Source organism: Ovis aries, chromosome 1 (assembly GCF_016772045.2).
Source record: "Ovis aries strain OAR_USU_Benz2616 breed Rambouillet chromosome 1, ARS-UI_Ramb_v3.0, whole genome shotgun sequence".
Taxonomy (NCBI): Eukaryota; Metazoa; Chordata; class Mammalia; order Artiodactyla; family Bovidae; genus Ovis; species Ovis aries.
Window position 1 is genome coordinate 27423845 of NC_056054.1, and position 12966 is coordinate 27436810.

The following is a 12966-nucleotide window of genomic DNA, read 5'->3' on the forward strand; positions in this document are numbered from 1 at the left end:
CAGCAACAACACGCTAGAGTTAGATTTACTCCGGTAAGACTCTAAACTTATTTTCACTCACTTAAAGTGCTATGTGATGAAACTGTTTTGTTTTTATAGGCCAGAAGGCTTTAGCGGATGCACAGATCCCTTATTCTGCAGTGGAGCAGGCATGTGTTGGCTATGTTTATGGTACGTGGAGACCATATATTCTAAAAGTTGTTCACCTAAGTCTGTCATCAACTACATAAACAATACAGAAGAATTTGTGAATTTTAACCCTCAAAACTCAGAATTCAGGGTCTTATTTTCATTGTTTTTAGAATTTCCTTATGTGTCAGCCTAGTTTACTACACATATATATTTTACCATTATTGTGTTGCCAATAAAGGGGACACATTTAAAACACTTATCTTTAAAAAAGAAAAAAATTACTCATGTAAAAATGACTACCTTGAAAAAGTAATTATTTTTTAGATGAGAAATTTTTGTTTTTTGTTGTTTTGAAATTTGCCTTTATTGATTTTTGTGTCTAATAAAATGTTTTCCATATTTTTTTCTGATTAGAAAAATGTTGCATGTAAAAGCACAAGAAAAAATAAGTTACCTGTAATCTCATTATTCATATGTTATTACCATTAATTTTTTGGTGTAAATCCTTCAGTTTGACGAATGTATGTGAATGCATTATGAATGAATTATGTATACACACATAATTGCCTTTTAAATTTAGGTCCTAGTTACATACATTTTGGTCACCTGTTTTTCTCATTTTTTTGTATCCAGTATTTCTCATGTGGTTCAGTTTTCTTTCACATTATCATTAATGCTTTTCAGTTTTTTTTCTGGAATAGATTAAATATTTACATGACATAAAAATACAAGAAAAAGGTGGATGGTTATATAGTGGAAAGTTTCACCCTGAATCTTATCTCCTTGTCTATGGTTCCCTTTGCTGACTATTTCACTCATTTCTTTTTAGTTTTTTTTTAATTGAAGTGTATTTGATTTAAAATATTGTGTTAGTTTGACATGTACAGGAAAGTGATTCAGTTACATATATATTTTTTCAGATTATTTTACTTTATAGGTTATTATAGATGTTGAATATCATTCCCTGTGTTACACAGTAAATACTTGTTACTTATCGATTTTGTGTATAGTAGTGCTGTGTACATTAATTTTTAGTCTACCTTTTCATAGGTGATTTATGCATGTAAAAGTAAATATATGTGAGTGTATAAATACCCCTCCCTTTCTTTTGTTGGACACATGGTAGCATAAATACATACTATTTTATATTTCACTTTTTTTTTTTAAACTTAGTAGTTCTTCGTGACTATTCCAGTTATTTCTTAAAGAGTTTCCTTGGTCTCTTTTAATGATACCATAGTGTTCCATTGAATAGATATATCATGATTTGTTTAATTGACCCTCTTTTAATAGCCATTTAGAATATTCTTAGGCTTTTTACACGTTTTAAATTATTTCATGATATGCTAGTCTTGAGGGTTTACTACAGTTTATTTAGCAGTAGAAATGATATCGTATTTGTTGGCATTTTAAATTATTTACTTATAAAAGAATATAGTAAGCATTCCTGTAAATGATCTTTATGTGTATCTCTGATTATTTTTTTGAGATTTCAAGGTATCAAGAGAATTCTTAAAGGGAAATTTACTAGTTCAAAGAGATGCACAGCGTATGAACAGGAGGTCCTGAATCTTGCTGTTTTCCTTGAAGACTCCTAGAGCATCTGTATCTTCAGGAGTTTCCATCATGCTGCTCCAGCATGTCTGCCTTGGTGGCCGTGTTACTTGGGAAAGAGAATCAAATGTGTATTCCACTTGGATTATTATTTTTATGGAATACCCTGGCATGCAGAATCTTTTAACTTTTTGAAATTTTGATATGAAGAGAAAAATGGCCTTTTGATCAGTTAGTTTTAATAGATTTATTCAGTTCAGTTCAGTTTAGTGGCTCAGTCGTGTCAGACTCTTTGCGACCCCATGGACTGCAGCATGCCAGGCCTCCCTGTCCATCACCAAATCCCGGATTTTACTCAAACTCATATCCATTGAGTCGGTTGATGCCATCCAACCATCTTATCCTCTGTCGTCCCCTTCCCTTCCCACCTTCAATCTTTGCCAGCATCAAGGTCTTTTCCAGTGAGTCAGTTCTTTGCAGCTTCAGCATCAGTCCTTCCAGTGAATATTCAGGACTGATTTCCTTTAGGATGGACTGGTTGGATTTCCTTGCAGTCTCAAGAGTCTTCTCCAACAACACAGTTCAAAAGCATCAATTCTTCAGCGCTCAGCTTTCTTTATGGTCCAGCTCTCACATCCATGCATGACTACCAGAAAAACCATACCTTTGACTAGATAGACCTTTGCTGCCCAGGTAATGTCTCTGCTTTTTAATATGCTATCTAGGTTGGCCATAACATTTCTTCCAAGGAGCAAGCGTCTTTTAATTTCATGGCTGCAGTCACCATCTGCAGTGATTTTGGAGCCCAAGAAAATAAAGTCTGTCACTGTTTCCATTGCTTCCCCATCTATTTGCCTTGAAATGATGGGACCAGATACCATGATCGTAGTTTTCTGAATGTTGCATTTTAAGCCAGCTTTTTCACTCTCCTCTTTCACTTTCATCAAGAGACTCTTTAGCCCCTCTTCACTTTCTGCCATAAGGGTGGTGTCATCTGCATATCTGAGGTTATTGATATTTCTCCCGGCAGTCTTGATTCCAGCTTGTGCTTCATCCAGCACAGTGTTTCTCATGAGGTACTCTGAATATAAGTTAAATAAGCAGGGTGACAATTTACATCCTTGATGTACTCCTTTCCCAACTTGGAACCAGTCTGTTGTTCCATGTCCAATTCTAATTGTTGCTTCTTGAGCTGCATACAGATTTCTCAGGAGGCAGGTCAGGTGGTCTGGTATTCCCATCCCTTTCAGAATTTTCCACAGTTTATTGTGATCCACACAGTCAAAGGCTATGGCATAATCAGTAAAGCAGAAATAGATGTTTTTCTGGAACTCTCTTGCTTTTTCCATGATCCAGCGGATGTTGGCAATTTGATCTCGGGTTCCTCTGCCTTTTTAAAATTCCAGATTGAACATCTGGAAGTTTATGGTTCGCATACTGTTGAAGCCTGGCTTGGAGAATTTTGAGCATTACTTTTCTAGTGTGTGAGATGAGTGCAATTGTGCGGCAGTTTGAGCATTCTTTGGCATTGCCTTTCTTTGGGATTGGAATGAAAACTGACCTTTTCCAGTCCTGTGGACACTGTGAGTTTTCCAAGTTTGCTGGCATATTGAGTGCAGCCCTTCCACAGCATCGTCTTTTAGGATTTGAAATAGCTCAACTGGAATTCCATCACCTCCACTAGCTTTGTTCGTAGTGATGCTTCCTAAGGCCTACTTGCCTTCTCATTCCAGGATGTCTGGCTCTATGTGAGGAATCATACCATCATGATTTTCTGGGTCATGAAGATCTTTTTTGTATAGTTCTTCTGTGTATTCTTGCCACCTCTTCTTAATATCACCTGTTTGTTAGGTCCATACCATTTCTGTCCTTTATCGAGCCCATCTTTGCATGAAATGTTCCCTTGGTATCTCTAATTTTCTTGAAGAGATCTCTAGTCTTTCCCATTCTATTGTTTTCCTCTATTTCTTTGCATTGTTCACTGAGAAAGGCTTTCTTATCTTTCCTTGCTGTTCTTTGGAACTCTGCGTTTAAATAGGTCTAATCTTTCCTTTTCTCCTTTGCCTTTTGCTTCTCTTCTTTTCACAGCTGTTTGTAAGTCCTCCTCAGGCAACTATTTCGCCTTTTTGCATTTCTTTTTCTTGGGGATGGTCTTGATCACTGCCTCCTGTACAATGTCAGGAACCTCTGCCCATAGTTCTTCAGGCACTCTGTCTATCAGATCTAATCTCTTGAATCTATTTGTCACTTCCACTGTATAATCATAAGGGATTTGATTTAGGTCATACCTGAATGGTCTAGTGGTTTTTCCTACTTTCCTCAATTTAAGTCTGAATTTGGCAATAAGGAGTTCATGATCTGAGCCGTAGTCAGCTCCTGGTCTGGTTTTTGCTGACTGTATAGAGCCTCTCCATCTTTGGCGGCAAAGAATATAATCAGTCTGATTTTGGTAATGACCATCTGGTGATGTCCATGTGTAGAGTCTTCTCGTGCTTTTGGAAGACAGTGTTTGCTATGACCAGTGCATTCTCTTTGCAAAACTCTATTAATAGAGTCTTTGCCCTCCTTCATTTTGTACTCCAAGGCCAAATTTGCCTGATAATCCAGAGATTTATATCTGATAATATGCATGAAATATTGCTTCCTTTATCATGTAACCCTACCCAGATTGAGTTGTTTGCTATTACTTGGTCATTTCTCTACTTTCCTACCTCTGTGTTATGTAAATAAAGTGCATAAATATATACTATGTTTTGAGAATTTTTGTATTTGCAGAATAAGTGGTGCTTTATGCTGAAACTGTTTCTGAGTAAGATGTCCATGTTTTATGTTAGACAAAGGCATAATACTAGAAAAATATAATGTAGTGTTATATTGTTTTGCAGCTCCATAATTCTCATGTTGCATAGATAATTTTATTTTTTCTATGTAGGTGACTCTACCAGTGGGCAGAGGGCTATCTATCACGGTTTGGGACTGACTGGAATTCCTATAATCAACGTCAACAATAACTGTTCTACTGGCTCAACTGCTTTGTTTGTGGCCCGGCAACTGGTTCAGGGTGGTGAGCAGTGCCTATTTGTCTAGTGTACTTAAATAGATGTGGGGTTATTGCCCTTCTTTTATGATGTCTCCATACAACCCTCAGAGGGATTGCTTTTTAATGTATTTTTTAAAATAAAAAATTTGATGTATACATTATATAAGCACAAAAGTGTAGAATTCAGTGTTTTTAGTATGTTCCCAGGTTTATGCAACTATCAGCACTGTTTAATCTTAGAACATTTGTATCACCCACAGAAGAAAGCTGTACCCATTAGCGGTCACTTCCCGTTCCTCCCTCCCCACAACCCTTGGCAACCACTAATTTACTTTCTGTCTCTATGGATTTACATATTCTGAACACTATATAAATGGAATCATATAATATATGACCTTTTATGGCTTTTTGCATTTACCGGAATATTTTCACAGTTATTCATATTTTAGCATGTATCAGTACTGCATCCTTTTTTGTGGCCAAATAGTAATCCATTGTGTGAATATACTACATTTTGTTTACCCATTTATCAGTTGATGTACACTGTGCTATTTCTACTTTTTGGCTTTTATGAATAATCCTGCTATAAACATTTGTGTACAACTTTTTTTGTGGCCACATGTTTTCAGTTCTCTTGGGTATATATCATAGTCTGTATTTCCAAATGTTCTAGGCTCCTTCATTAGGCCTTTTATCCTTTCTTCTCATTGTTGATTATTGCTCTGCTACGCTTCCCTGGTGGCTCAGAGGTTAAAGTGTCTTCCTGGAATGCAGGAGACCCAGGTTCGATCCCTGGGTCCGGAAGATCCCCTGGAGAAGGAAATGGCAACCCACTCCAGTACTCTTGCCTGGAGAATCCCATGGAGGGATGAGGCTGGTAGGCTACAGTCCGTGGGGACTGAGCGACTTCACTTTCACTTTCACTTGGTGTTCTAATTGTTGGAGCTGTATAATGTCTCACTGTTAGATAATACTAGTAGCCCTTGTGCCCCCTACCTTGTTATTATTTTTTTTCTTTTTTTTAAAGAAAAATTTTGGCAGTCCTGCTTGTTTTGCTGTTCATTTGAACATTAACATCATTTTTAGATACCCACTCTTTCCAAAAATAGTTCTGTTGAGATTTTGATCAAGATTCTTTAAAATTTTTTTAAATTTTATTTAATGTTTAAAAATTCACAATTAGCTATTTGTATTTGTTCTTCATTGGAACATATTTCCACATTAATAAAAAGTTTTATTAACACTCAAAATCAAAGGAGGAAGTATATACTTTATTGATTTTTCCTTGTATCTAGAGGTGTATAGGAGTTTTCTCTGTAATTTTTCCCTTATTACAAATTTTATAGGACTGCACTATGTTTTTACATTTTGTATACATTGACATACTTGTTTAAATAGAAGTATTTAAGGGTATTTTGTTTGAGTCTAGAAATGTAATTTTTCAAGATAATTACATTTTCTTTCAAGGTCTGGCGGATTGTGTCTTGGCTCTTGGGTTTGAGAAGATGGAAAAGGGAGCCCTTGCAATAAGCGTGAGTCTCATCTATTTTTATTTTGGAATTGTTATAATACTATGAGAAAACTTTGCCCATCTGACTGCCATGAATAGAGCTCGCAAAAGCTGAAGAATGAGATTGCCTATGTATGCATGCGTGTGTGCTGAGTCACTCGGTTGTGTCCAACTTTTTGCGACCCTATGAAATGTAGCCTGCCTGTCAGGCTCCTCTGTCCATGGAATTTTCCAGGCAAGAATACTGGAGTGGCTTGCCACTTTCTCCTCCAGGGATTCTTCCTGAACCAAAGATCAAACCCTCATCTCCTGGGTCTTCTGCATTGGCAGGCGGATTCCTAACCACTGGGAAACCTGAGAAGACCATATGTATGCATCAGTGCAGTTCAGTTCAGTGCTCAGTCATGTCCGACTCTTTGCGACCCCGTGAACCACAGCACGCCAGGCCTCCCTGTCTATCACTAACGCCCGGAGTTTACCCAAACTCATGTCCATCAAGTCGGTGATGCCATTCAGCCATTTCATCCTGTGTCGTCCCCTTCTCCTCACATCTTTGATCTTCTTTATGGTGTGTGGGCTCTTTTCGTTAGGGCATGTGGAGTTTAGTTCCCTGACTAGGGGTTGTTGACTAAAAAGATGCACAATGTGAGAGTTTTGAGTTAAGTTTTATTTGGGGCAAAATCAGGACTGCAGCCCAGGAAGGGGTACCTCAGATAGCTCTGAGAGACTGCTCCAAAGAGGCAGTCAGACAAGGTCAATATATGATTTCGGTGAAGTGGGAGTTCAATGCAGTCAAGCGCTTACTTTATAAAAGGTTTTTTGCTGGTCGGAAGGAGCTGATGTCACCCTGAAGGGACTCAGTGCTTTTCTCGATGTGAAGAGGTACAAAGACTGGGGTCATCTGAAAAGATCTAACTGTATAAACATCTGTTCTACCAGCTTCTCTGGAGCACAGAGTGCCCCACCGCACCCTGAGCTCCCTCTAGGGAAATGCAGCAGCACAGGCTCAGCCTCCACAGAGACAGATGGCAAATGCCTTTGTTATTGTCGTTCAGTTGCTGACAAATGCTTTTGGAAGTGCCAGTTTGTAGTTGGCAGGATGAAAGTTGGCCCCCTTGCATTGGGAGTGTGGAGTCTTAGTGACTAGACCACCAGAGAAGTCCCTCTTAATCTTCTTTTTTTTTTGAGTTTTTTTAAATTGGAGAATTGGGAAGATCCCCTGGAGATGGGCATGGCAACCCAGTCCAGTATTCTTGCCTGGAGAATTCCATGGACAGAGGAGCCTGGCAGGCTATAGTTCGTGGGGTCACAAAGAGTCGGACACGACTGAGCAACTAACACACACACATAGTTGATTATAATGTTTTGCCGATCGCTGCTGCACAGCAAAGTGACTCCATTATGCACATATATACACTCTATTTTATGTTCTCTTCCATTATGATCACAGGATACTGAATGTAGTTCTGTCTGCCATACATTAGGATCTTGCTGTAAACGTAATGTTTACCAACCCCAGACTCCCAGTCCACCCCTCTCCCTCCCTCCTCCCCTTTGGCAACCACAAGTTTGGCCTCTAGTCCTTTGAATCTGTTTCTGTTTTGTAGGTAGGCTCATTGCACCATAGTTTTTACTCCACATATAAGTGGAATCATAGTGTTTTTCTTTTCTTTCTGATTTACCTCAGTTGGTATGATATTCTGTAGTTACGTCCATGTTGCTGCTGCAGATAGCATTATTTCACACGTCTTTGTGGCTGAGTAGTATCCCATCGTACATTTGTACCACATCTTCTGGATTCATTCATCTTTGGGTGGACATGAGGTTGTTTCTATGTTTTCTCGAGTTTGAAGAATGCTGCTATGAACATAGTAGTGCATGGGTCTGTTTGAATTATAGTTTTGTCTGGGTATATTCCCAGTAGTGGAATTGCTGGATTATATGGTAGTTCTGTCTTTAGTTTTCTGAGATGCCTCCATAGTGTTTTTCATAGTGGCTGTACCAACTTACATCTTCACCAACAGGGGATAGGTATGAGGGTACCCTTTTCTTCACAGCCTCTTCAGAGTTTGTTATTTGTAGACTTTTTAATGATGGCCATTCTGACCAGTGTGAGGTGGTACCTCATTACAGTTTTGATTTGCATTTCTCTAATAATTAATGGTATTATTACTAATTATTAGTAATAATTAGTAATGTATAATTAGTAATTATTAATAATTAGTAAGTAGACATATGGAAAGATGTCTTTTCATATGTCTACTTAATTTTTTCATAGCATTTGCTTTAGAACCTCTTTTTGGACCTCAAAAAAAGTTCATTAATTTCATTCAACAGTTATTTATGGAATGTTAACTATATAGCAGGGCAAATGCTAGGCACTGGATACATATACAGAAGTATATGAAGAATTCATATCTTCTGGGTGTTCATGGTCTAGTAGGTAAACTGGCAAGAAACAGCCTCCCCTTTGTAAAATATTTGCAGTGGGAACTGTGTTTCTCTATTCTAGAGCCATGGAAACAGATGTAATTGCACTCTGAGTATCAACTTTATTCTAATCGTGATTCACTTTTTCTCAGATGCCAAAACCTGCTCCTGCCTTAGGGACTTTGTTCTTGCTGTTCTGTCTGCCTAGAATGCTCCTCTCCCCAACTTAACCAAATAACTTACTCGTACTCCTTCACATCCCTGCTGAAATGTCACTTTATCAATTTTATCTCCTTAGACTATTTTCTGTAACATACCACTTCCCACCTTCAATCTTTATCCCTTTATTTGAGTTTGTTATAGCATTATTATTTATATTTTAATCATTTTCATCCTCATTACTTTCTGTTCCCTCTTCCTTCAAATACGAATGCTAGATGAGCAGGGAATTTATCTGTTTTGTTTATTGTTTTATCCCCAGAACATTGAGCAGTTATTTGCACATAATGGGATTCTTTATATATGTTTCTTTTTTTTTTTACTTAAAAATTATTTATTTTTAATTGAGTGACTGATTTTAGTCATACTGTCAATTTTTGGCTTACTCCACACTTCTAATTAACAAATGTCTTAAACACTGTAATAGTTGAAAGAGATACGTATCATGTTGAGTACTTATTAAAATTTTTTTTTCTCCTCTCTTAGACTCCAAATAGGACTAATCCACTTGATAAACATATTGAAGTCCTGATCAATAAGTATGGATTATCTGCCCACCCAGTTGCTCCTCAGATGTTTGGGTATGCTGGAAAAGAGCACATGGAAAAATATGGTATGTTAAAAAACTTTAAGGCTTATTTTTAGTTATATACACGTATTTATTAAGGAACTGTGGAGGATGCCAGTTTGTATAAAATATGATATGGTTTTTCAATTAAGTTGAAATAGTTTTTGTTGAATTTAGTTGTAAAGTATTTATACAAATGACATCATATTGGAAATACCTTGGATGTTCCAAAACAAGACACTGGAGTAGGAAAAATAACATAAATCTTCCACCATGGACTATAAATTGAGGCTTATCAGTTCTGAGTACAGTATTCTCAGTACTTGAATCCATCAGGAGTCCATCATCATTTGTCAATCCATAGTGTTTTATTTTAAATTAAATTTAATTAATTTATTTATTTTTGGCTACACGGTGTCTTCTTTGCTTCATGGGCTTTTTCTTGTTTTGGCAAGTAGGAGCTACTCTCTAGTTCAGTGTACAGGGTTCTTACTGAGATGGCTTCTCTTGTTTTGTGAAGCATAGGTTCTGGGGCATGTGAATCTTCAGTATTTGTGGCACATGGGTTTGCCTGCCCCATGCCATGTGGACTCTCCCCAGACCAGGGATTGAGCCCTTGTCCTCTGCATTGAAAGGCGAATTTTTAACTGCTGAACTACCAGGGAAGTCACATAATGTTTTGGGAGAATTAAATTGCATAGTTGATTTTTATTTTGTAGGTGAGCATCCTAGCTTTTTGACTGATGATCAGTGATTGATCTGCATTAGCCAGTTAGTTAAAACATGGGGTAGTGCAGAAAGAGTTGTTTTTTTCAATTTTTATTTTTTATCATATGACCCTGTGTTCTGTGAGATGAGAAAGAAAACAGCTGTGCTTGAAAGTACAACATTCCTATTCTTTGCAGGAAAAATACTGTAGGTTTGATGACCAAGATCAAGTAATCAGAAAGGAAAGAAATCTTCAAGGAAGAATGGTAGGATGGCATAGAGGAGACTGACAGTTTGGGGCCATGGGAATTTTCTTCCTTGTAGCTATTTGTTACCATTTTAAATTCTGTTTATTCCAGTCTGGCTTCCCCTCTTTCTCAGTGCTAGCACTGATCGCCACATTGCCGTAGGAAGTAAATACTGCTTAATACTGTTTTAATAGACCTCAGCACCATTAGACCCTTTTGATCACTTCTTTCTTAAAACATATTCTTCTCTTGGCATTTGTGCCACCTCATTCTGATTTTCCTTACCTCTTTGGCTATTCCCTGTCCATTTCCTTTTGAATTAAATAATTTATTTAAAATATTTAGCTCTTACTGTATTGCAGGCATTGTTCTAGGCACTGAAATATAGAAGTACTGTTGTTTGATCGCTCAGTTGTGTCTGATACTTTGCAACTCCATGGACTGCAGCACGCCAGGCTTGCCTGTCCTTCACTATCTCTTGGAGCTTGCTCAAACTCATGTCCGTTGAGTCAATGGGCCATCCCACCATCTTGTCCTCTGTTCCCTCCTTCTCCTTTTGCCCTCAGTTTTTCCTAGCATTAGGGTCTTTTCTCATGAATTGGCACTTTGCATCAGGTGGCCAAAGTATTGGAGCTTTAGCTTCAGCATCAGTCCTTTCAATGAATATTCAGGGTTGATTGCCTTTAGGATTGACTGGTTTGATCTTGCTGTCTAAAGGATTCTCAAGAGTCTTCTCTAGTACCACAGTTCGAAAGCATCAATTCTTCAACACTCAGCCTTCTTTATGGTCCCACTCTCACATCTGTACCTGACTACTGGAAAAACCATAGCTTTGAATATGTGGACCTTTTTGGCAAAGCAGTGCCTCTGCTTTTTAATACACTATCTAGGTTCTTCATAGCTTTTCTTCCAAGGAGCAATTGTCTTTTAATTTCATGGCTGCAGTCACCATCCACAGTGATTTTGGGAGTCCAAGAAAATGAAACCTATTACTGCTTCTACTTTTTCCCCATCTATTTGCCATGAAGTGATGGGACTGGATGCCATATTTTTGTTTTCTGAATGTTGAATTTTAAGCCAACTTTTTCACTTTCTTTTACCTTCATCAAAAGGCTCTTGAATTCCTCTTCATTTTCTGTCATTAAGGTGGTGTCGTCTGCATATCTGAGGTTTTTGATATTTCTCCTGGTAATCTTGATTCCAGCTTGTGCTTCATCCAGGCCCTCATTTTGCATGATGTACTCTGAAAATAAGTTAAATAGGCAGGGTGACAGTATAGAGCCTTGATGTACTCCTTTCCCAGTTTTGAAACAATCTGTTGTTCCATGCTCAGTTCTAACTGTTGCTTCTTGACCTGCATACAGATTTTTGAGGAGACAGGTAAGGTGTTCTGGTATTCCCATATCTTTAACAATTCTCCACAGTTTTTTTTTGTGATCCATACAGTCAAAGGGTTTAGCATAGTCAGTGAAGCGTAAGTAGATGTTTTTTTTGAATTCGCTTGCTTTTCTCATGATCCAGCGGATGTTGGCAATTTGATCTCTGGTTCCTCTGCCTTTTCTAAATCCAACTTCTACGTCTGGAAGTTTTTAGTTCACGTAAAGGTGAAGCCTAGCTTGAGGGATTTTGAGCATTACCTTGGTAGTGTGTGGAATGAGTGTAATTTTGGTTTCGTTTGAACGTTCTTTGGCATTGCCCTTTTTTAGGACTGGAATGAAATTGATCTTATCCAGTTCTGTGGCCATTGCTGAGTTTTCCAAATTTGCTGGCAATGAGTCCAGCACTTTTGCAGCATCATCTTTAGGATTTGAAATAGCTCAGTTGGAATTCCATCCCCTCCACTAGCTAAGGCCTACTTGACTTCACACTCTATGATATCTGGCTCTAGGTGAGTGACCACACCACTGTGGTTATCCAGGTCATTAACACCTTTTCTTTTTAATGCAGTTCCTATATATAATCTTGTCACCTCTTCTTAATCTCTTCTGCTTCTATTGGGTCCTTATAATTTCTGTCCTTTATTGTGCCCATCTTTGCATGAAATAGTGCCTTGGTATCTCTAATTTTCTTGAAGAGATTTCTAGTCTTTCTCATTCTATTGTTTTCCTCTATTTCTTTGCATTGTTCACTTAAGAAGGCTTTCTTATCTCTCCTTGCTATTCTTTGGAACTCTGCATATCAATTACTTATTGCTGTGTAACAAACTACTCCCAAATTCAGTTATTATTGAATAATGATTATTATCAAAGTTTACAAGTTTGTAGATTGACTGGGAATCAGTGGATCTATGGAGAAGGAAATGGCAACCCATTCCAGTATGCTTGCCTGGAGAATCCCATGGACGGAGGCGCCTGGTGGGCTACAGTCCATGGGATCGCTAAGAGTCAGACATGACTGAGTGACTTCACTTTCACTTTTCATTTTCATGCATTGAAGAAGGAAATGGCAACCCACTCCAGTGTTCTTGCCTAGAGAATCCCAGGGACGGGGGAGCCTGGTGGGCTGCCATCTATGGGGTCGCACAGAGCTGGACATGACTGAAGTGACTTAGCAGCAG

At 38.1% G+C, this 12966-nt stretch overlaps 1 protein-coding gene across 2 annotated transcripts in view; it reads left to right on the forward strand.

The window, feature by feature from the left end:
* The window catches only part of LOC101117285 (sterol carrier protein 2), a 96204-nt gene that overhangs the window by 9930 nt on the left and 73308 nt on the right, over positions 1-12966 (forward strand). For both annotated transcript variants that reach the window (XM_004001988.6, XM_060409295.1), the window contains exons 3-6: positions 100-171; positions 4619-4750; positions 6194-6258; positions 9372-9498. In XM_004001988.6, coding sequence (XP_004002037.3) covers positions 100-171; positions 4619-4750; positions 6194-6258; positions 9372-9498 — 396 coding nt within the window. The remainder of the gene's footprint in view (positions 1-99; positions 172-4618; positions 4751-6193; positions 6259-9371; positions 9499-12966) is intronic.